Source organism: Podarcis bocagei, assembly GCF_964188305.1.
Source record: "Podarcis bocagei genome assembly, chromosome: Z".
In the NCBI taxonomy this organism is placed as follows: domain Eukaryota; kingdom Metazoa; phylum Chordata; class Lepidosauria; order Squamata; family Lacertidae; genus Podarcis; species Podarcis bocagei.
In genome coordinates, this window is record NC_138140.1 from 10,400,035 (window position 1) to 10,424,244 (window position 24,210).

The 24,210-nt window shown below is 45.1% G+C and overlaps 1 protein-coding gene across 1 annotated transcript; it reads right to left on the reverse strand.

Moving 5' to 3' along the window:
• Positions 1-2,923: 2,923 nt before the first annotated feature.
• LOC308578917 (uncharacterized protein) lies at positions 2,924-24,009 on the reverse strand. The gene is made up of 8 exons (XM_081179509.1): positions 23,904-24,009; positions 21,545-21,636; positions 19,227-19,410; positions 13,410-13,553; positions 12,095-12,228; positions 10,006-10,214; positions 8,530-8,636; positions 2,924-6,422 (listed from the first exon to the last, which is right to left on the reverse strand). Exons 1-8 carry the CDS (start codon positions 23,924-23,926, stop codon positions 6,320-6,322), a joined length of 996 nt encoding a protein of 331 aa, XP_081035635.1. The 5' UTR covers positions 23,927-24,009; the 3' UTR covers positions 2,924-6,319.
• Positions 24,010-24,210: the final 201 nt, after the last annotated feature.

The window sequence follows — 24,210 nt, forward strand, 5'->3', positions numbered from 1 at the left end:
CATGAAAATATAAATTGAGTATGCTCTGTTTTAACTTACATGCTTGTTGTAAGTATAAATTCCACACTTGGTTGGATGTTTAGACAGAGTAACATAATTTATCCTATATTTATCTTAACAGGTCTACCTTCATTCATTCACTGTTTGGAATGTACTGAATAAAGTAAGTGCATGGTTCTTATTTGATTCTAGTTGTTTTAGTTGGATACCTTGGCAGCTTGGGGCCATTTGATTGTCTCTCTGTGGCCATCAGCAGCTCATCGTCTTGGCTTCTGAGCTCGCACTCTTAAAGGTGGTGGTCCCTGCAGGAAGATCCTCTGACAACCACTTTCCAGCAGGAAGGAAGCCAAGTGCAAGGAAATGTCAAAAGAGCGAGCAGCAGATTCACAGAAGACAGAAGTGGTGAGTCACCCATCACAGAGAAGCTTTCCACAGTTCCAGCAACATGGAGCACAGTCTAATAAATGGCACAGGTCCCCAAGGGGCCAAACTAAGCTCGTTTTAGGGATAGGGAAGAATTTGGATTCGGCTCACATGTTAAGGCGAACTTTCTTAATCTATGCTTTCCCAAACAATAAACAAACTGAGAAACACCCATCCTTCAAAATCTGCCTTTCTCCACCTTTTGCAATGCAGTTCTCCTGCTAAAATGAAATCAACATACAAAGATGTATTAGGTTTGGGGAAATAGCTTTGCCAAAAATGTGTGTACTGGGGCAAGAAATGAACGCAAAAGTGGGTCCTTTTAGAAGAATTTTGCACTAAAATGCTGGTGAATTCTCAAGAAGACTAAATAAAAATAATAATAAATAAAGACTAAATAAATAAATAAATAAATAAAATCACAAAGTGATATGGAAATGTAGAGAACTAAACTTAAGACTGGAAGGGAAAATTGAGAGAAACTGCCTCGCTGATATTTTGTGCAAATGTAGTTACCACCCATGGGACACACTGCATGGAATACAAACACCAAAAGGTGGTCACTTCCAGGTAACCTGTTTATCAGTTGTTTATGAAGTATCTGTTCTGATTTGTTGGTAGATGACAGACCCCACCTGTACATTTAAAGCAATATCATACCACTTGAAAGAGCCATGGCTTCCCCCAAAGAATCCTGAGAACTGTAGTTCGTTAAGGGTGCTAAGAGTGGTTGTTGTTGTTGTTTAGTCGTTTAGTCGTGTCCGACTCTTCGTGACCCCATGGACCAGAGCATGCCAGGCACTCCTGTCTTCCACTGCCTCCCGCAGTTTGGTCAAACCCATGCTGGTAGCTTCAAGAACACTATCCAACCACCTCATCCTCTGTCGTCCCCTTCTCCTTGTGCCCTCCATCTTTCCCAACATCAGGGTCTTTTCCAGGGAGTCTTCTCTTCTCATGAGGTGGCCAAAGTATTGGAGCCTCAGCTTCAGGATCTGTCCTTCCCGTGAGCACTCAGGGCTGATTTCCTTCAGAATGGATCGGTTTGATCTTCTTGCAGTCCATGGGACTCTCAAGAGTCTGCTCCAGCACCATAATTCGAAAGCATCAAGAGTGGTTAGGAGACCCCATTCTCCTCACAGAGCTACAATTCTAGAGTCACTTTTCCCAGGAAACTGTGAATTGTAGCTCCCTGAGGAAAATAGGATTTTCCTACCAAGTCTCTGCACCCTTAACAAACTACAGTTCCCATGATTCATTGGGGGAAGCCATGGCTCTTTCAAGTGATTTGATACTGCTTTAAATGCACAGTGCAGATGGGTCCAGTGCTGGGTCAAGCAATTGTTAGCTTCTACTTTCCAGTGCATTTTCCTGTCAAGTCTGGATTTGGGGGTGGGTAGGAGTAGGTTTGTTGTACGGGAGAAACAAACCAACTTTAATTGTGCAGCCTAAGTTTGCCAGTATGTGATTAAATTCCACCTCAAAATAGCAACAGTACAGAAGCACTCTTTGGCACAGGGGAGGTAACTAATTCCTTCCTTTTCCTCCCCCACCAATCTTTGAATCCCCTTCCTCAACAGCTGGGGTCAATTGAGGGCTGGTAGCAGTAGGACTGAGATGTAATTTGATTTGTTGTTTTTCTCCCCCACCCACTGTTTAGGGGCTGGGTGAGAAATAAACTCAAAACATATTTTAAGGATCTATGCTAACTTTTTAAATTACAAAAACTCTTGTAATTTGTTGTCAGTTGGTTTTCATCATAGTGATTTTTTAATCATTTTATTGTATTGTACCCACCCTGAGGCCATATTGTTGCAAGTGCAGCAGCAGGGATCATTCACTTTGTAATTTAAGGGTTAATTCTATTAGCAGTAAGTCAAGATGTGAGTAGAGGTGTTGCTTGGCAACCAGACAGAGTGGCATGAGGTTTACTGAGGTAGTGCATGCCCTGATTGGCTGTGTAGCTCTGAAGGAGTTTTCCCTCTGGCTGAATTGTCTCCCTGATATGTACAAGGTCTGAAGAAAGAAAGAGGGAACCTCTCTGCTCTTTTCTCCTCAAATTACACAGACTTTGTCCAGTTTTCTCAGTGAAATGTTATCAGGATTTCTTTTCTCTTTAGACTTATTTCAGCTGCTTATTTCAGCGGCTTTGTTAAAACTTAGAATGAAGGGAGGGTTGGAAATATCCCATAAATCAGAAAATTATATTAACCAGGAATCCTTATTCTGTTTTATATATTTAGCTTCTTTTATTTTTGAACTTGGGTTTACTTATTTTTCTGTTACATTTATACACTGCCTATAGAGCCTTGCTTTTTTGGGGAGTGTTTTCAAAATCCATTCAAAGTACAAAAACAAACATAAACAGCCCAAACCATTATAAATATATGAAAACAGCAACAAAAAAGAAAATCTAAAAATTGACATAAGCACAACAGCTAAAGAACATTCTTTAAAACAGCAAAAACCAGCAAGGGAATCTTAAAAACAAACAAACAACAGATTATTGGAATTATTTATTTGTTTATTTATTATTGCATTTACATTCCACCTTTCCTCCACAGAGCTCAAGGTGGCATACATTGTTCTCCTCCTCCCCATTTTATCCTCACAATGACAACCCTGTGGGGTTGGGCTGAGAGTGAGTGACTGGCCCAAGGTCACCCAGTGAGGTTCATGGCTCGGTAGGGATTTGAACCCAGGTCTCCCAGGTCCTAGTCCAACCCTCCAATATTTCTCTGATGAAAATAGCAGCATAGTAAGGAAATGCAGGGTGTTCTGGGATCTAATCGGAAACTGAGACGGCTTCTGTAAACATGGGACTGTCCCTAGAAAATAGGGTCACTTGGAGGGTGTGCACTGTGACCAGTACACCACACTGGTGGTTGGCTCAAAGGAGATCTGGGAGAACTTCATCAGCACCCTTGATACATGCAGTGGAGGCTGATCCATGGGAGAAAATAGGGGCATTGCCCGGCCAACCTCAGCGTGTCCTCAGGAACTCCCCACCTGCCTCCCTTCTTCCTTACATCCAGTCCAGGGGGTGGCCCTGCCTCCTTCCTTCTCCTTAGTCTCAGAGTTGCCCCTTGTAGAACACAGTAGAGAGGAGGAGGATGGGGACAAAAGTAGAATTCGTTGGCTCTGCCCATCATTAGCTCTGCTGCCACCTGCTGTTGGGATCCCTGCCTTCTTGCACATCTGCCCTATGGGCACCAGCCCCCACTGGCTATAAATATACATACTAGCAATGTTTAAACCAGGGGTCCCCAAACTAAGGTCCACGGGCTGGATAAGGCCCGAGGGACTCGTTTATCCAGCCTGCGGCAACCACCACTGCCCGCTCTTACCGGTGCTGCGCTGTGCTGCGCGGCTGCCCACTTCTGGGTCAGAGAAGCACCGGAAATAGCTTGTGCGCATGTGCAAGCATTATTTGTGCATGCACATGCATTATTTCTGGTGCATGTCCGGGTCGGAGGAGGCCCGTGCACATGTGCACAAGCCATTTCTGGTGCTCCTCCGACCCGGAAGTGCTCCGGTAATAGCGTGTGTGCATGCGTATGGGCACACGCTACCCCGCCCTCCAGCCCGCCGTGCAATTAGCGCTGGAGACACCGGCCTCAGGTGCGGTAAGTTTGCTGACCCCTGGTTTAAACTTTCATGACGTCGAAAGACACTCAAGGGGAAACAGCATAGCATTACGGGAAGATTCACTTTGCATGCACCACACTTAAAAGAAAATAAAAACAGCAGTATTAACGTCCTTGAAGAACACCGTATACTGATCTCCCAAAGCCTCGGGGTCTAAGGTCACAGCAGCCGAGATTGCAACCTGCTCTGCTTTGCGTTAAACAGAATAATAGACAGGGGTGGTTTTGATGATTGGGATAAAGACTAGCAACTCCACGCCCACATTTTGAAATATCCCTTCCCTCATAACCCCCTCCCTAAAAACAAATCAAAACAGAATAGAACCCACCTTTCTGCTTAAAAGGCAATAGGAATTCACAATGTAACCACGAAGGCAAATTTGGGTGAATCTACTAATGCAGCAGTGCCCTCTAATGAGTGGTGAGCATGAGACCAGCTTCTAATTCCAGCCTTTAATAAAAATTTGTTTATTATGTTTAGCCAAACAGCAGAGCCTCGCCACTTGGGGACTAGCAATAATGCCTGTTCATTTGTGCCAAGCTTCCAACAGCACTCATAAATTTGCTGCTAGGCTATTTCTCTCTTGCGGCATAGGAAAGTTATAAGAAATACCTGCCTCCCCTAATGTAGCTTGTATTTACATTAAAAGTTGCCGACTTTTTGGAATCTCTGGGCACCACCCAAGCATATGGGCCTCTTATTCTATGGGCTAAGGGGAGGCCTGTAGCTCAGCGGAAGGACATCTGCTTTGCATGCAGAAGGTCTCGCCTTCAGTCCCCAACATCTCCAGGTAAGGCAAGGAATAAGCCTTGCCCCAAACCCCTGCAGAGCTGTTGCAAGTCAGTGTAGTCAATACTGAAGCATGTCATCTGACTCGCTGTAAGACACCTTCCCATGTTCCTACTTAATTCAACCCTTTGTTCAGAACCATGAGGGCTGGAATCTTACATTAGGTGTTAGAGAAGGACAAGAGCTCAGTGACACAGCAGAAAAGATGCCAGGTTCAGTTCCTAGCATATCTAGGTACACTCTTGCCTGAAATCCTGGAGAGCTGCTGACAGTCAGTGTAGACAGTACTGGGATAGCTGGACCAATCATCTTACTCAATGTAAGGTAGCTTCCTATATCCCTGGTAGAGAACTAATTGCATCTGGAAGATGGGCGGGAGAGGGGACCCTGTGGGCACCATGTAAGACTTCTGTGGGTGCCCATGAGACCATGTTAGTGACCAGTGCCTTACATTAAGTCGGTCTCCCATGTTTTTCTGAAGATAAACTCAGGAGGCATATTCAGTGGGCCTGGAAGTGAACGTGTTTGTTCATTTTGTGGTTTAGGGCAGAGGAGAGGCATTAAATAAAGAATTGTCAGACGGGAAAAGATGAGTCTTCCTCCTCCAGTAAACTGTTAGAATTCCTGCTCCATGGTTGCAGTCATGGGGTTTTTGTCTATCACATGACGGTATATGTTTTGACTCCACAAAGTGTGGGAAGTGACGGAGACAGGATGTTTGTGTTACTGTGTTCCGTGAAGTGGGACTATTGTCCTTTGTTCTTTCTCTCTTTGCTGTCTGATGCTAGAGAGAGAGGGAGCCATGTTGCAGTGCTTCGTGTGTGTTTATATGTAAATAAAGTAGATTAGCCAAAATGCTGAGTTGCTGAGGTCTGTTACGCAAGCTGCAAAGACTCGGCGGATCCCTAAGTGTGCCGGTGTCTGTTGGCATCAGTCGCTGTGATGTTCGGGCAGAAGAAAGCTTTTGAAGCTCCCGAACGATCGGCCAGGAGGGAGAGAACATGCCAGTTGGGTATGTGTCTCTGCCAGGGTCCTACTCGAGTGTAGGACAATCTCCTAACAACTATGTAACAGCTCTCCAAATTAAACAATTGAAGCATAGGATTGTAGAGTTTGAAGGTACTCCCAAGACATCTATTCCACCCCCTGCAAAGCTTCAGCTACTTTCAGGCAAAGGACAAACTAAATATATTCTGGGATACACAGAACTAACACTTAAAACATCAGCACTGTGTCATTGTCTCCTGCTTATTATTGATATAGGGGCACAAATGGGCATGGGCAAGGGGTCCCTGCCCCAAGAAGCTTACAATCTAAAATTTGACACAGGTGACACAATCAAAAGAGGGGGAAGAGCAGGAAGAAGTCAAGCATGTAGTTTAGTAACGCATCGTGTGTCATTTGTATACTAAACACCAAACAAGGAAGTCCAGAATTTGCTGCTGCTGTGTGTGTTGTTTTTTTATCTGCTCCAAGGCGACTCAGAAAGTTCCAGATAATCAGGAGGCGTTTTGATCACAGTGACACCTCCACCTGGATGACAGGTTTGTGTGTTTCCAAAACGTCTGCAAGAGAAGAGAGAGGCTGTTAATGGAGCGTATACTGTTGATGCAAAGGCAAGGGGTGGGGAACATTTTTCTACCTGAGGGCCATATTCCAGTCTTCGTGACATGCCAGGGGCCACATAGGTGAGGCCACAGGCAGAAGTGGTGGAGCAACTAATGTAAATGCCACCTTTGTGTTGCAGGCTGGTTTCCACACTAACTCACAGATCCCTTGCTATCCTCATTCCAGGTGAGCAAGAGTTCAAGAATACGTTTCAGCCAGGCAAAAACACTTGAGGTGAGCCAGGCCCTCCAAGGTCATGTGCCATGGGGGGGGGATATACCCCCCTCAGCCATCTCACCACACCCTTTCCCACCAGGTGGCTCCCACCTCCTAACTCCCAAGGCCAGGCTGGGGCTCTGGGGTCCTTTCTGGTGCAAGGTGGGCTCTGCAAGTTTCTCCACTCCTGCTTCTGAAGGCACAGCATTGATCGAAGAAGCCATGGGGGGGTGGGGGGGCAGCTTCCTTTCTTCCAAAAATGTGTTCCTCCCTCCCCATGCAAGCAGACAGTTAGCGACGCAAGTTACTATATTAATAATAATACTGAGGAGTTGATGGAAGCGTCTGCCTTAATACGTGTGCCATAAGAAGACCCTGTTTCGTTATTCGTTCTGCTTGTGTTGCACGTTCCTGCCCTTTGGGAAATCAGAGGCTGCCTCACAAGATTGAGAGAAATTACAGCTTAAGCCAAGTAATAAACTAGCAGCAACTAAAGGAAATTGTGCATAAAAGTCAAAATAACAGGCCCCCAGCAGCAGCCAGAGGTACCCCTCCCTCCAAACTGTGGAATCTGGAACAGATTTAGTCTTCCACTCTGAGGTGAGGAGGATGCCCCCCACCCACTCTGCATGCCTCCTCCTCCTACTTTTTCATGGGCTGTACAGTGGTGCCTCGCAAGACGAAAAGAATCCGTTCTGTGATTCTCTTCGTCTGGCGGTTTTTTCGTCTTGCGAAGCAAGCCCATTGACGGATTAGTGGATTAGCGCTATTAGCGGCTTTTAGCGGCTTATCAGCTTATCGGATCAGCTGATAAGCAGCTTAGCGGCTTAGAAAAGGGGGGGGGGAGGAAAAAAAACCAGCAGGAACTCGCAATACATTTTCATCTTGCGAAGCAAGCCCATAGGAGATTCGTTTCGCGAAGCACCTCCAAAACGGAAAACCCTTTCGTCTAACGAGTTTTCCGTCTTGCGAGGCATTCGTCTTGCGGGGCACCACTGTATTTATTTACGGGCTCCACAAGAGGCTCAAATCCTTTTCACTACAAGCCTTATAAAATAAATTACTACTGCGGGACTTGACATCTTTCTGCAGGGCCTGCAAGACAGAGCTGTTCCACCTGGCCTTCGGTTCGGACTCAATCTGACCCTTATGTTGCCCTCCAATTATGGTTTTGATGAGGCTGCATTTTAAATTGCATTTTAACCTGTATTTTATTTTATTTTTTCCTTTCCCCCCTATTATGTTTTTACTGTAATTTTACTGTTGTTAGCCACCCTGGTTCTGGCCGGGAAGGGCGGGCTATAAATAAAACTTATTATTAAAATTTATTATTATTATTATTACTACTACTACTACTACTACTACTACTACTACTACTACTACTACTAATACTATACCGTGCCTGTTTATCCTGACAGGGACTCGATGTCTGTGTTGTTAACGAAAGTGCATACCTCTGTTCGTGCATAAATAAATATATTAAATCTATTAAGTGTGTACATGTGTGTGTGTGTGTGTTCAGTTAAATATATTGTGCATATTTAATATTATTTAATTTAATAATAAATAATATCATTTACTTGTGTATATTAAATAATATTAACTACACTGCGTATTTACAATATGGAAATGTAATTCTGTGTGTGGCCCCCGGGCTCTGTGTTGAAGTACTCTTGCAGCCCACTTGGACTGAGAGGTTGGACCGCCCTGGCTAAGAACTTGGAGGGCTCCTCTCCCCACCCCCCACCCCCATCCTCAAGGTGGCGCCATGCAAGGTCTCAAGAGTTGTGTTGCTGGGCCAGGAAACTCCCATAAGAGCAGCCTCACAGAAAAGGGATGATAGCTTACCTCCATCCATTTAGCTCCACGTCAAACGCTTCCACAGTGGTTACGTGGACAGTGCCGTCATAACCCCCGATGGCTAAGAGGTAACCATTGGCAGCAACCAGGCTCACCTTCGTTGTTAAAAGTAAATAGAGAATTCTCAGTTTTGGCACCACACACATAAATTTTCATGCAATGGCTGTGGAAGGCCTGCAGCTGAGTGGTGGAACAACTGCTTTGTGTGCAAAATGTTCCACGTTCAACATGTGGCATCTGCAGACGGAGTGGAAGAAAGACTCCTGTCTAGAACTCCAGTAAGCCGTTGTGTAGATAGTCAGGGTATTATTACTATTACTATTAAAGGTAAAGGGACCCCTGACCATTAGGTCCAGTCGTGGGGTTTATTGGCCGAGGGAGCCGGCGTACAGCCTCCAGGTCATGTGGCCAGCATGACTAACCCACTTCTGAAGAACCAGAGCAGCGCAGAGAAACGCTGTTTACCTTCCCGCCAGAGCAGTACCTACGGTATTTATCTACTTGCACTTTGATGAGCTTTCGAACTGCTAGCTTGGCAGGGGAAGGGACCGAGCAACAGAAGCTCACCCCGTCGCTCACTTCTGATTGGCAAGCCCTAGGCTCAGTGGTCTGATCCACAGTGCCACCTGCATCCCACTATTACTATTTATTAAATGTGAATACCACCCTATAGCCACAGGTGGTTCACAAGATAAAATCACATTATAAAAACACAAAACACGTAATGAAAATAAAAACCCAATAACCCCCCCCCCAACACATTTTAAATGGGTGTCAATCAGCCAAAGGCCTGGTTAAAAAAGAACATTTTTGCCTGGTGCCTAAAGGTGCATAACAAAGGCGCCAGATGAAACCCCTGGGGTAGACAATGCCTATTTAGATGGACCAGTGGCCTCAATTGGTATAAGGCAGATTCCTGTCATTTAAAGGGGAAGGGCCATAGCTCAGTGGTAGAGCAATAGAAGATCCCAGGTTAAGTCCCCAGCATCTCCATGTAGGGCTGAGAAGGACCCCTGTCTGAAATCCTCTGGCCACTGCCAGTCATTGCAGACATTATTGAGCCAAATGGACCAAGGGTCTGGCTCTGAGGAATGTTCCCATCTTCCTAACATTCTGTCATGGGTTGATCTAGTCATGAAACAAAGAGGCCAGATAAAAAATAAATAAAGCAGAGCTGCAAATATCATTTCAAGCAACAGTCTGATCCTATACCTATCTACAATATAAATATAAATCCTATACATATATATTGAGTTCAGTGGGACTTGCTTACAGGTAGGTGAACACTGGGATGACAGCCTAAATAGATTGAGGGTTTAGGCCGCTATCCTAAACACACTCATCCCTCCATCCCTTAAGCACCCAGTAGATTGCTATGGTCTGCTAGAGAGTTTCTCCTACAAGTTCGGAAGGCGTTGAAAGAAGTTTAGATGTTACTGTGATGAGTTCCCACAACACTGATACCTTGCTCCTTCTTGACTTCATGGGCGTGACAACAGACCATTCATTGGCAAGAGGATCAAATCGCTCAACACTGCACAGCTCAGTGAGGTCATCTCTCCCACCAACCACATAGATATTGCCTTGAAAGGTAACGCAACCAAGGTTCTCTCGACAGGTCTTCAGGGGAGGGCAGGGAGTCCATCTGTCTTCCAGGGGGTTGTAGCGCTCCACTGGAGGAGGCAATAAAATTGGGACACAGGGTGCATTCAGGAATGGGAACTATTGCATTAGTTTCCCTGTTTTCTCATGCTCCTTTGGCAGCCCAGTACCTCTTGTGTAATGGAACTGCGGCTTTTTGACTGGTGTGCCGGCATGCCATACTAAATACCATTCACACTTGTGGGCATGGTCACTGGCAGAGGAAGAGGAATGCGGGGGGAGTGCACCACCCCTGGCAGCGCGATCCCGGTGGGGTGCCATCACAGCTGCCCCCCCCCCCGCCTGCACTGGACACCACGCCCCCAGGACGCATGTCACACCCCTGCGGGTGGTGCGCCCCACCCCCAGGATGTGCGCCCCACCCCGCCTGCTCTCCACCCCCTGCCCCCGGTGCCAGAACATGAAGTTCCACCACTGGGCATGGTGTGACACAACAAACATCACTAGACAGCATTGCTACTCCCATTCCCTTTCCACATTTATGCTTCTGTTCTCCCATGGTTCCCCCATGAAAACAACAGGAAATAATTCTTGTCACTTCACTCCCAAATATTTTCCAGGTTAAGGAAGATGCAATTGAGGGGGAGGGCGCTTCCACTAGGCTCCACTAGATTTCTGGAAGTGGCTTTTATACCCCCAAAAAATAATGTGAAAATTAATATCTAGGGAAATGTCCATGTGAATGCAGCCACAGTCTAGATCAGAGCTTTCAAAACTTTTTCATGTTGGTGACATACTGTTTAGACATGCATCATTTTGCAATACAGTAATTCACTTCTACTAGCAAACCGGAGGTTAAACTAACCCCTTTCCAGGAGGAGAGCAGGGAGCATTTGCATGGCACACCTACACACTACAGCTGACACACTAACGTGTCATGACACACTGCTTGGAAAGCTCTGGTGTAGATATTCAAAGCTTCGCATTTGCTCCAGTGTGCATGTGGTGCTCTCTCCGGACTGGATGTCGCCACTGACTTCAGCACTGGGGGCCAGTTAGGGATGAGAGAGAAATTAGACTCAGCTTACATTTGAAGGCAAACCTATATAATCCAGACTTTCTGAAACATTAGGCAAACACAGCTCTCCTTTGAAATTTGCATTTCTTTGGATTTTGCAATACCATGCTCCAGCCAAGCAGTGGTGTACCAAAATGCTTATGGTAGTATAAAGTGTGCTTTAAAAGGGTGCATATTTTTATGACAATAACATACAGAAAGTGTGTTTGGAGAAACCACTTGCAAGAATGTGTATATTAGGCAAAATCGCACACACAAAATGTGTACATGCGGTGAAACTCAAACTTGAAATGCTGGTGAATTTTCATCTTTAAAAATAAAAATCACACACTCCCATGGAAATGCATGGAACTGAATTAAGACTGGAAAAATGAGAACCTGAGAGAAACCAAAGTTGGCATATTTGCCAATTTGTACGCAACCAGTAGCAACAGCCACAGTTTACACTTGCTGATTCATGCTGGAGAAAAATAAATACAATTGCTTCTCACTGAGCTTCATGTTAATGCATGTGTTACTTTAAACCACATGAGGGCACTGTTTGTCTATTAGTCTAGCCAACACTTGGTTGCAATGTCTCTGTCTAAGTGAATTCTGCCCCTAAAAGCTGAGCCAGTTGGTTTTTTCTCTCTCCCAACATGTTGAGACAAGATGTCTATTTCTCTCTTTCACCTCTACTCATCCTGTAAATAGTTCTTGCCCAGATGAACCTTTTTCTGCATGAATAAAGCCTTTGAACTCCAGAAACTGTAAGGGATCGTTCCAATCTAATTCATCCAAGCTGCAATCTTTCCTAACAGTTGGAGGGTGTTTTTTTGGGGGGGGTTGCATCTCCTCTTCAGACTCCTGTCTACAACCAGAGCTTCTTGTTACCTGAATGTAATGTAGAGTATCCATCAGATCCACCAACAGCATACAAGTAGCCATCCAGTACTGCCAAGCCTAGGCCCCTCCGGCAACGATTCATAGGTGCCATCTTGCGCCACCTGTTGAGTAGTGGATCATATCTAGAGACAAATTTACAATTGTGAGAATGCTTAGAGACGATTGAACCAGTGTTTACTTCACTGGACGGAGAGTTCCAAAGGGCACAAAGGATGCAATGGAAAGAATAAGATGGATGCAAACAGAATATAATTTATTGATATTGACTTATGCAAAGAAAGTACCTGTATATTTAAGAGAGTTAATATTATAAATGACTGTTGCCACTAGACTTGGTTATGCCATATACTGGAGATGGTCCAACATTCATGTTGTTAACTGGGAAGCACAGTTATATGAGTTGCATAAAGTATGTCAAAGGTTACTGAGTATTAACAAAGGTCCACAGAAGCAAAATTTGAGAGTTTGGAAACTTCCTGTAGCAGCCCCAAATATATGGGATTCCTTCCACACAGAGATGCATCTGGCATCTTCGTTGTATAGCTTTTGTCATATGTTGAAGATGACAAAGCCTTCTTTGACATTGTGTGTGTGTGTGTGTCTGTGTGTGTGTGTGTGTGTGTGTGTGTGTGTGTGTGTGTACCCACCCTATTCTTCTGATTACACATTTGAACTAATTTTAATATTGTATTTTTACACTGTTGTAACCTTATCTGAGGCTTTATGGTGAATTAAGAAATAACTACCAACCACCACATCATAACAAAATGACAATAATGGTGCATTTCTAGACAACAGAGGAGCTTTTTAAAGTTTCTAGTGCATTAAAGCTCCTTTATAATATGGTTGGAGTTTATTTAATGGTGTTAAATACATACTTACTAAACGTACATGCAGCTATATAGATTACCAAACTGGTTATATGAAATTAATCAATAAAGAAAAGGGACCATTAAATAATTATTTGTATCAAATGTTCATAGTGTTCCATTTAATTACCGTATTTTTTGCACCATGTGCGTGTTATGGAGGGAATGCCTACGGGTGGCATGCCTACGGATTTTCCTCCTCTAAAAACTACGTGCGTGTTGTGATCGGGTGCGTGTTATAGAGCGAAAAATACGGTAATCGTTTCTTTTTAGGACTGATTCAGTATAAGTCCCACTGGAAAATCTCTATTCGAAAGGCAGGGTGGACACTGGTTTATCTTTTTAATGAAAACCAAATAAATGAACAAATGTACAAGAACAATCATCATCTTGCCATCATCACACCCAAAGGGCATCCATTGGATGCAGCTTACCTCTCAGTGGTGTTGACGCATAGGAGCCCATCGTAGCCACCAACACAGTACAGGTAGCCTCCTAGCTCAGCCACGGCCGCATCCTGCTTGGGTTCACGAAGCGGCGCCACATCCCGCCTCCACTCGTTGATTTCAGGATCGTACCTTCAGCAGCACAAGAAGGAAGATGAAACAGAGTTGCAGTATTGTTGTTCTTTATTTTACTTTCTTTATTGAAAAATAAAAAGTACAAAATTACAAGTGCACAGAGATAAGATAAGACACACAAAAAAGAAGAAACAAGAAACAGTACCCGTGAAGACATATGTGGTGCTGTATCGTTCAAACTGATGAAATTCTTTCAACGGCATCTGAAGTATTGATGTATTTAGAACCAAGTGCTACCCATCTTTGCAGAGGTGCTACGTAAGAGTATTCCAAGGATGCCCAATTTGGACAATTATTATCGGTTGCAGATCTCCAGAACTGTGCACTTGACAGTAAATAGGCATGATGATATAGTTCTATATCTGGGATCCCAAATCCTCCTTCCTTTATTTTCTGCATGGATATTCCCGGGGTTTAAGACCCTCAAAGGCATTTTCTAAACAAAGATTTGATTCTTTGTATTTGCTAGAAATATATGGTTTGGAACAGAGTTAGAAGCTGCTAAGGCAGACCATAAAGGCCCACTAGGAGCAGGAGGGCAGAAGACAGAGATGTCCACAGAAGGTGGAGCTAATGACAACCACAGCCAATGAGAGACAGAGCCAGCCAACTCTGGTTTTGTTTCTAAAATATACTAAGAGTTGAGTGTTGATTTCATGCTCTTTATTTCGGCTCATGGTAAACAGTGAGTGCTTTTCCCTAAAACCTCTGGCTATATATACATTATGTACACAATAGGTCCCATGTGATTGGCTGATTCAACTTCTGTCCTGGAGCCTGATTGGACTGCTTCTGCAGGCCAATCCAGTTGCTGATTCACTTCCTCTTGGAGCCTGATTGGGCTGTTCCTGCAGACCAATCAGGTTGCTGCCTTCCAGAATCCTAGCTGCCTATTGTTCTAGGATCCAAGCTTAGTACAGTAGAACCTCGACTTACCACCGCCCCTACTCATGAACAATTCGACTCGCGACTGTGACAAAGCTGGAAGTAAATACTGGGTTTGCCGCGATTCACGCATGTGCAGAAGCAGCTTCTGCCATCGGCACATGAGCAGAATAGCACTGCCGCCAAATGCACACGCGCAGAATGGTGCTTCTACCAGCGACCCAGATCGACTCACAAACGGACCTTCGGAATGGATTTCATATGTGAGTGGAGGTTCCACCGTACATAATAGTTTCCATAGGAGTTCTACACAAGAAACACTGGAGCTAAAAGAGGTATAAGGGCAATACAGTTGTACCTTGGGTTACATACGCTTCAGGTTACAGACTCCGCTAACCCAGAAATATTACCTCGGGTTAAGAACTTAGCTTCAGGATGAGAACAGAAATCGTGTGGTGGTGGCGGCAGCGGGAGGCCCCATTTGCTAAAGTGGTGCTTCAGGTTAAGAATGGACCTCCGGAACGAATTAAGTACTTAACCCAAGGTATCACTGTAACCCACTGAACTAGCTATAAGTAAGGAGGTGGGCTGGCTATGGGCAAAGTGTGCTTGGTGGGGCTGGGTCTCGCTCAGATGAAGACTACTGACCCATGCCATGTAAGGACGTTCCAGTGCAATGCTAAGGCTAAGCAAGCGCCTCCATATAGCCAAGACCCTGACTTAGCAACCAGAGATAGCAACAAATTTTTTTTAACCCAGCTATCCTTCTGTCTTACATCACTGGACCCTGAGCTACCCTTGCAGTAAAGCAATCTCTTTTGGGAGACAGGCAGCCTCCTGAAGCCAACCGCAGGCTGCAAATACAGCATGACGCATTACTGGCACCCCGCTGCCCACTCAATTAAGCATATATTTAGCTGTGGGATTCCAGCCCTCCCTCCCTGGCAACACTTGCAAAATGAGCCAGAGGCACTGAGTTTGCCTTTAGCGAGAAATATCACATAGTAAATAGGTTGTCAAAGCCATCAATCAGAGGAAGCAGTAATCACGTGGGTGGCTAAAGAGGCGCAGGGGAGGCCAAGGACGGCCTGTTTTGAAAAAACATTCATTCCACTGATGAGATGGATGCTGCTGGCAAAACTCTGTTGCAACGAGGGAAAGGGTCCATATATTATTTCTCACCTGTTGCCTGGTGCCTTGACATCTCTATGCATATGTTTGCATGCATGTGTGCTGGACAGAAAAAACATCTGCTCCCTTCTCTTGAGATTTTCCATTTTAAAGCCACTTGAGAAGATCTGGCACCATTGGGGCAGGATTTGGGGGCAGAAATCCAGGACCCAGCTCAGGAGTAGGAGGGCCTCCAAAAGCAGCAGGACTGATTTGCCATGTTTCTAGGGAAGTGAGGTGATGCGGGTGGCGCTGTGGGTTAAACCACAGAGCCTAGGACTTGCCGATCCGAAGGTTGGCGGTTTGAATCCCTGCGATGGGGTGAGCTCCCATTGCTCGGTCCCAGCTCCTGCCAACCTAGCAGTTCGAAAGCACGTCAAAGTGCAAGTAGATAAATAGGTACCTCTCTGGTGGGAAGGTAAACGGCGTTTCTGTGCGCTGCAGGTCTGGAGGTCCATTCTTAACCTGAAACTGTTCTTAACCTGAAGCACCACTTTAGCTAATGGGGCCTCCTGCTGCCGCCGCTGCACGATTTCTGTTCTCATCCTGAAGCAAAGTTCTTAACTTGAAGCACTATTTCTGGGTTAGCAGAGTCTGTAACCTGAAGCGTATGTAACCTGAAGCGCCTGTAACCCGAGGTACCACTGTAATATTTTTTTTTTAAAAAAAAACCATTTCTTTGTTAAACAGGCCTCCCCAAAGACAGAAAATATAACGGCAGTGGTTTATGAGGGGCAGGTCCTAGGAAATAAGGTCAGCCATGGTGCATGAAATCAGGTGAGAAATAGCTCGGGAGCAAGAGGAAAGTGATGGGCTCATTCTGAATCAGCTGGAGAGGGGAGAAAGATGTCAGCAGAGAAGGATTCTCAGCTTGGCCTCATTTCTATAAATGAGAGGTTGGAGTCTAACAGGGTTCATTAAACAGATATTTTTGTTCTTAAGCACCCAGCCACAGAAGCTCAGCTTTTCCACCCTGGGGGGCACGACCCAGCTACCCACCCTATGTTCCAAGCAAGCAAGAAACTGGTTTTTGATGAAGAAAGGCAGGTGAAGAAGTTCTCACTTGGCCCCTCCTTTTGACATCTTGGGGGGGGGAGGCATTCAAGTGAGGCTGAAAGTGAGCGAGTCCCCAAGGTTAGCCAAAAGGAACAGAAAACAGAAGTGACTAAGGAGGAAATTGAAGAGATGGGGAGAAAAGGGCTGAACTCATGAGATGCAGCAGTGAAAATCAAAATACCAAAATACTCATTTGCCCCTGCAGACACCTGAGACACTTGTCATTAGAACCATGGCAGGTCACTTTACCCTCCCCCAGAGTATTTCCAGCTATACTGTGGGGATTTAAAGACATGATTTGGGATGCGGGATGAATTAAATTCAGTTTGCATTTAAAGGCTGTATCCCATTCAGTCCTACTCAGGAGTTGAACCACTGAAATTAAAGGATCTAAGTTTATTGTTTCCATCATTTTCAGAGGGTGCACTCTGATTAGGACTAGTATTGACCAATCCCTAATTTGCAAAACAATATGCGAATGTCATAGAATCTTTCAGCATTGGTATCTCAGCGCTTCCTCCAAGTCAGCATAGTGTAGATGCAATCTGGTGTAGTGGTTACAGTGTTGGACTAGGACCTAGGAGGCTAGGCTTCAAATCTCCACTCAGCCTATGAAGCTCACCAAGTGACCTTGGGGCAGTAGAACTCTCTCCCTATAACCCACTTCACAGGATTGTTGTGAGGACAAAATAGAGAGGAAAGGGGACCATGCATGCCTTCTTGAGTTCCTGGGGGGGGGGAGGTGGAATACAAAAGTAAGACATAATTAAATAAAAAAATAAATTAAATTACACTTTCCCTAAAGTCTTCAGGTTGGTACAGCAATTTCCCCCAGTTTATCCTCACAATAAGCTGAAAATTAAGCCACGTTGGCCTAGGATTACCCAGAAAGTTTCTTTCTCAACAGACAGGGATTATGAACTCTGGTCTAAGTTCAACACTCTGTTCAGTTTTTTGTGTTGTTTTTTTTAATAAGAAAAAGATTACACCAAAGTTGCTGCATTGCTAATGGTGCAACCATCTGGACCCTTCATGAAGGTAGTTATTTATGGCCAAGCCACCCTCCTTTCTGGAAAGTCAGTCCTATTTGTTCCTCCTGCTTAGGGTCATAGCTATTTTACAGTCCTTCAACGACTACTTTAGTCTCTTCTCATGTTTCTGATTGAGTAGCCCAGGCTGGATGGTTCAGATCTGCCAAATTCTGAGAACTCAGCACTTGCACTAAGGATGCGATTGGTGTATCCATCGACCACTTTCAGATTATTGTTAAACCATCGTGGACTTGAAGGGAGCCTTAAAGGATGGAGGTCCAGAGGCTGAAGGCCCAATTGTGACCCTCCAGGCCTCTCTCTGTCTGGCCCTCTGGCTCCTCCCCAGGCTACAGCCATCACCAGCCTTGCCTTGTACCCTCTTAAGTGGTTTTGCCTGGCTGGAATGTGTCCTTGAACTCAAATGATGCTTCTTTCTTGCCTACATGGAGGGTAGAATTCACTCCAATGAGAGGCTGTGGTGGCCACTTACCTGGTTAGGTTTTAAAACAGGATTAGATAAATTAATGGAGGATAATGAAATCAATAGCCACTAACTAACCCTGAGAGCTATGCTCTTCCTCATCTATTGGAAGCAGCATGTTCCTGAACTCTAGTTGCCAGAAATCACAAGGAAGGAAAGTGCTATTCCCCTCAGATCCTACTTTGCAGACTTTCCATCAGGCAAGGCAAGGCAATCACCTCAGGTGGCAGATCTGGCCTCTGAGAAGCATACCGCTTGCCATGACTGCCACCTGTGTGGTCGCCCACTTCTATTCATCACCTGCTTCTCTCTGGCCCTTTATACCATCATCACCACGTTCAGAATGTCGGGGGAAAGGGGAGGGGGGCTGTTGCCGAGGAGGAGGTGAGGGAGCGCTGCGGGAAAGGAGGTAGGGGGCTGCAAAAGAGGAGAAGGTGGGGGCATTTTCTGTTTTGCCCCAGGCAGCAAGATGTCCCTGCTCCCTAATTCATGCATCTAGTGGTCAGTCACTGTGAGAACAGCAGGATGAACTGCGTCAGGCTTTGACCTGATCCAGCAGGGCTCTATGCTGCATAGGACAACATAGTGGTTTGGGGGGAATGGACATAAAAGAAAAATGCCAAGCAGGCCGTAAAGCCACCTTGCCCTTCTTAGGTAAGGGTAAAGGACCCCTGACCATTAGGTCCAACTCTGGAGTTGTGGCACTCATCTTGCTTTATTGGTCGAAGGATCCGGCATACAGCTTCCGGGTCATGTGGCCAGCATGACTAAGCTGCTTCTGGCAAAGCAGAACAGCACACGGAAATGCCGTTTACCTTCCCGCTGGAGCGGTACCTATTTATCTACTTGCACTTTGACGTGCTTTCGAACTTCTTACTGCTACACAGATGGAAGGGGTAACCACATGCAGAGCCACCACAGAAACTGCAAATCCTGGTCAACGGAAGTTTCCTCTTTAGTTAGCTCCTTCCCATCGCATTTCCGGTTTGCCCCACCATCACCAGCCCCACAAAAGTCTAAAACAACCCAGTCACACGGCAGAATTACCTCTCAACACTGCTGAGGCACACCATGCCATCATGGCCTCCCACTGCGTAGATGGAGCCATTGAGGGGAGCCACTCCAACTCCAGTCCTATGCCTTGAGACGGAGCCCAGAACCTTCCACTCATGTTCCAGGGGGTTGTAACACTCCACACCACTGACGTTGCCCTTGGGGCTCAACCCCCCAACTATAAGATGAGAGAAGAAGGGTGGAAGGAGATTAGATTAAAGAACTGAAATCTTAAGTGTGGATAGTCAAAGGTCAGAAGGAAGTGATGGCATCTGTCTCATCAGTGCCATTTCCATCAGCCTAAAGCAGAGGTGATGAGGAGCAAAGCTGGGTTGTGTCCAGTTGACTCTTCTGGGGAACCAGCAATCAATAGGCTTACCCCCCATGAATTTGTGCTTTTAAAGCCATTCTGTAAGGTGTGATGTCAGGAGGGGAATTTCCCCTGAAGATATAAATGATGTTACAGTTCTGTGTAGGGGAGATGGTCTTTCAGGTATACTGGAAGCCTAACTCCAGAACTAGATATAGTACATTTGTGCTTGATTTATTCCCCCTCCTATTTCTGTCAAGCAATTATTTAAAAACTTTTGCCTTCCCACCGCTAAAGAGCTTTTGGAGGAAACAGATGCATGCCTGAAAGCATTCTGCCAACTGTAAAGCAGCAATAGATTTCCTCATTAAATGACTCTATTTCCAGAGACCGGTATGAACTTTTCTCCCTTGTTGACTGACAGCCTGTCAGCTTGCAATTATAATCTTTCCCTGGTAACCAAGGGGTCTCTGTGCTGAAGTCATTAACAGAGCTGATGTTGGGGGTGGATTTTTAACTGGGTTGGGGAGGGATCCATTAATCAGCTCTTCACAATTTTAATGCGGAGGGTCATGATCCTCTACCACCCTATACACAAAATTGTGGGTCACTCTAGAGCTTTATTGACAGGAAAGGAATCAGCGTTAAAAACAATCCTTTGAGAGCTCCCCTAAATAGACTTTCTGACAAAATGCCCATTATGTGAATCTTATCAGCTACAAAGGGAGTGGTGTTATGTATAACAGGCCCAGAAGGCTATAAGTATTGCTTTTATATTTATTATCATTATCATTATTATTAAGTTTATTACCCACCCTTCACCAACAGCTCCCAGAGCAGGGTCCTCACTAGGGGTGGGAGAGAAATCTGTTTCAGTTCACAATTAAAGGTGAATCCACCAGGAGGAAGTTGTGGGGATTAAATGAAGAGGGGAAGAACCATGTTTGCCACCTTCAGCTCCTTGTGTGGGAGAGGTGGGATATAAATGCAATAAACAAATAAATGAAACAAAATAAATAAATATAATGAAGGTTCCTCCATTCGAGTCCAATACATGGATTTAAGGCAGGACCAGATCCTGGCATTTCGCAACTGCAAACTCAGACTTTTAACTGGCATCTGCAGATGGGCATGGATGAGTCAAGCCTTCTCTGTTATTTTCCACCCATCGCCACCTGTTTCCAGAGGAACACAACCTCTTCTTCACTTTACAGAGTTAGCAGGCATGGGTCACAAGATCTTAAGAAAACTTCAATGTGATGAAAACATCTCTTCCAGTAAGTACGAGTATAGGCAATTTACAAGTGGGTTTTAAAGCTTGCTGCCTGTCTACTATACTATTTTTATAAAGCTACATATATCTTCTGTAAGACAAGAACTGTTCTCCTTACAAAACAACATGCCCCACCCCTGCCTCACATAAATTTCTTAATAAAATATAAAAAGTAGGAGTGGTCAGCTTCTGGCACCAGATGGGTGAGATTGGTCTTCTTCATTCCAACTTGATGACACTAACGATGAATAAGTAATGGAAGGGAAGAGGGTGGCAGGCAGATAGGGAGGGAGAGAAGGAGGTGGGAAGGAATGTGGCAGAGAGTGAACAGGATTTGCTCCCCAAAATAGACATTCCTTGCCTCTACTAAAGAGCATGGAACACAGAAGGGCCAGAGCTCAGCGGCAGAACATTTGTTTGCATGCAGAAGGCTCCAGGGTCAATCCTCAGCATCTCCAGGGCTGAGAGAACAACGCTGTCTGAAATCCTGGACAGCTGATACCAGTGTTGGCACATTGACCTTGATGGACCAATGGTCTGGCACTGCATAAGTCAGCTGCTAGCTGCCAGGCTTGGGAATGATATTAGTGTTCTGCCTCAGTGCCTGAAAGGAGCCAGATGACTTACCTGAGTTTCATTTCTGCCCCTGCCCCCACTGGATCCAATGCCAGAGAGAAAATGATGGATGTTTCCAATGGGATGCTAGAAAGGGCGCCGTGTTATACTTACTAGCATAAACAAGTTCCAAGGGACGTCCTCGGTTGGACACTGCACATTTGGTTCTCCAGCTAAAGGGCTTCCTCTTCGGTTCAACCCATTCCCTGGAACAAACCAAGATCTCCCTGTTATTATTCTACCCTCAGGAACATCTCAGCTTCCCAAAGCAAACATGCAAGCTGCCATTCTATCCCAGAGAAGATTTGAGATGTTGACTTTGAGAGCAAGAGCCCTCGCAAAGGGAATGCCGCGTGAGAGCTCGAGTCATTCCGAGAAGGCTTTAAAAAAAAGTTAATGGCTTGATCTATCCTGACTCCAAATAGGAAGCAGGGGTATTTTAGAAGCATCTAGCTAGACCATGTCCTTGATTCAGGGCACATCTGGACAATATGCTTATTGAGCATCATAGGAGCCAACTCCTAGGGACCATGGTCATTTCAGGTGGCCATCCCACCAATAATAATAATAATAATAATAATAATAATAATAATAATGGACATTCAAATGGTGTGTGTACCACATCTTGTGATCATTATGCAAGGTGGGGCTTACCTGCCTTCCCCCCAATATTTTGTTCAAGTTGGCACTCCTGTGGAGCATCCATCCTGACTGGTTTTGCAGAAGGGGATTAGGTTGTGGGGGATTAGGCAGGGCCACTTCTGCATCTGGCCCTGCACACCATCAGTTTAAGGCTCTAGGAAGGTTGTCCACAAGGAAATTGGGCCCTCAGGCTTGAAAAAGGTGTCCTGCACTCCCCAAGAGCTACTGCCAATCAGAGGAGACAATTACTGGGGAGACTGACATATAGCATGACCTTACCTATGTTGCAGAGATGAGAGCATGGGCACACTAATGCACTTCTACCTTTTTTATTCAGCGTGCAGAGCAGTGGCCATAAAGTTGAGGGCAAGTGTGGAGAACCTGGGCCTTCCAGATGTTACTGAATGGCAATTCCCACAATCCCTGCCCATTAGCCATGATTGCTAGGGCTAATGGGAGTTGTAGTGTGGCAGTATCAAGAGAGCCAAAGATTTGCCACACCTGCCTTAGAGCTTGTGCATCGCTCTCTCAGCTTACCCCTCACAGGTTTAGGGAGGCAGGATACAAATTTAACGAATGAACTATTAAAAACTAAGGACTCCTCCAGATGGCATATTTATTGAACATTCACCATGATTTGCATGCACAAATTAAAAAAAAGCAAAGGTTAGATTGCATCTGGGCTTTATTGAGCATTTGTTCTGATTTGTTTGTGAGGAGGCCATAGGTTGATGAGCATTCATTCTGATTTGCTTCCATGTTGTTTATGTATCTTCCCATTCATTCTGCCCTTTTTGATGCACAAAAAGTCCATTGTCTTCTTTTAAGTGGATTTGTTGTGCTATGGTTACAAAGTGCTTTAATGCACTTCAGTTGTGCAAACCTCAATTTCCTGGTATGCACTTGAATCCTCACACAAAATATATTGACATATCTTGAGGTTCCCTTAGGTCCAGCTCCAGGCCCAATTTCACTAGGTATCCATGTCCAGCTCAGACTCCCACAATGCTGCTCCCCCACTCATCTTTCAGATCCAACAGCCTCCAGTTGTTGCACACATCTGTCTCAGCTTCTTCCCTCAGTCCCTATACACTGTGATCATCATGCTACTTCCATCTCCACTAGAAGAGCCAGTGCAGTGTAGCAGTTAGAGAGCTGGTCTAAGACCTGGAAGACCAGGGTTCAAATCCCCACCCACCAGGTGACCTTTGGCCAAGTCACCACCTCTCAGTCTAAAGGTCACAGGGTTGTTGTGAGGATAAAATAAGGAGGTGAAGAACTGTGTACACCATCTTGAGCTCCTTGGAAGAAAAGTGGGGTATACGCGGTAATAAAGAATAAAAATGGCCCACCGCTCTGAGGGAATCACATATCCAGTTCTTTGAATTTTTAACACACATTCTATGCTAGTGTCCTCTCCTCTCCAACAGGAAGGGAAACACACCCAAATAATAATAATAATAATAATAATAATAATAATAATAATAATAATAATAATAATAATAATAGATAAAAGGTAGGTAAAGGACCCCTGGGCGGTTAAGTGCAGTCGAATTCGACTGTGGAGTGTGGCACTCATCTCTCCTTTCAGGCCGAGGGAGCCACATGGAGGACTGTGACGAGTGCTAGAGTGAATGGAAACACCATTTACCTTCCCGCCACAGCAGTACCTATTTATCTACTCATGCTGGTATGCTTTTGAACTGCTAGGTTGGCAGAGCTGGGACAGAGCAACAGAAGCTCACCACCGTTGAGCAGATTTGAACCGCTGACCTTACAATCAGCAAGTCCAAGAGGCTAATAATAATAATAATAATAGGTAATAACCTACCCTCTTTCTTCATAGATGCCCATCCTCACACTCTGATGATGCTACTTGTCCAACAAAGAGAGGGAGCCGTGTGTCTAATTTAGAGGCAAAGCGGCAGGCTTATATGCAAACTCAGAAGCCAAAAATAGGAATGCCTGGCATAGCTCCAAGCTAGAGGCCAATGATTCATGTGTCTCTGTGAAATTCCGCCCAAGCCATTGTTCCCATCCCCAGCCATGAGCCTCGCTCAGCATAACAAGACACCTGATATCCAGCCAGAGCTATCTATTCCAGCTCAGGACTTGGTGGCCAATCTGGAAGTGACGGC

Bases quoted from the DNA above. Each gene is read 5' to 3' on its own strand.
- LOC308578917 (XM_081179509.1), bottom strand. From the start codon at position 23,926: ATGGGCATCTATGAAGAAAGAGG. The intron at 12,229-13,409 runs GTAAGCTGCATC...ATTTGTCTCTAG, and splicing joins TGCGTCAACACCACTGAGAG to ATATGATCCACTACTCAACA. The intron at 10,215-12,094 runs GTAACAAGAAGC...TGCCTCCTCCAG, and splicing joins ATACTCTACATTACATTCAG to TGGAGCGCTACAACCCCCTG.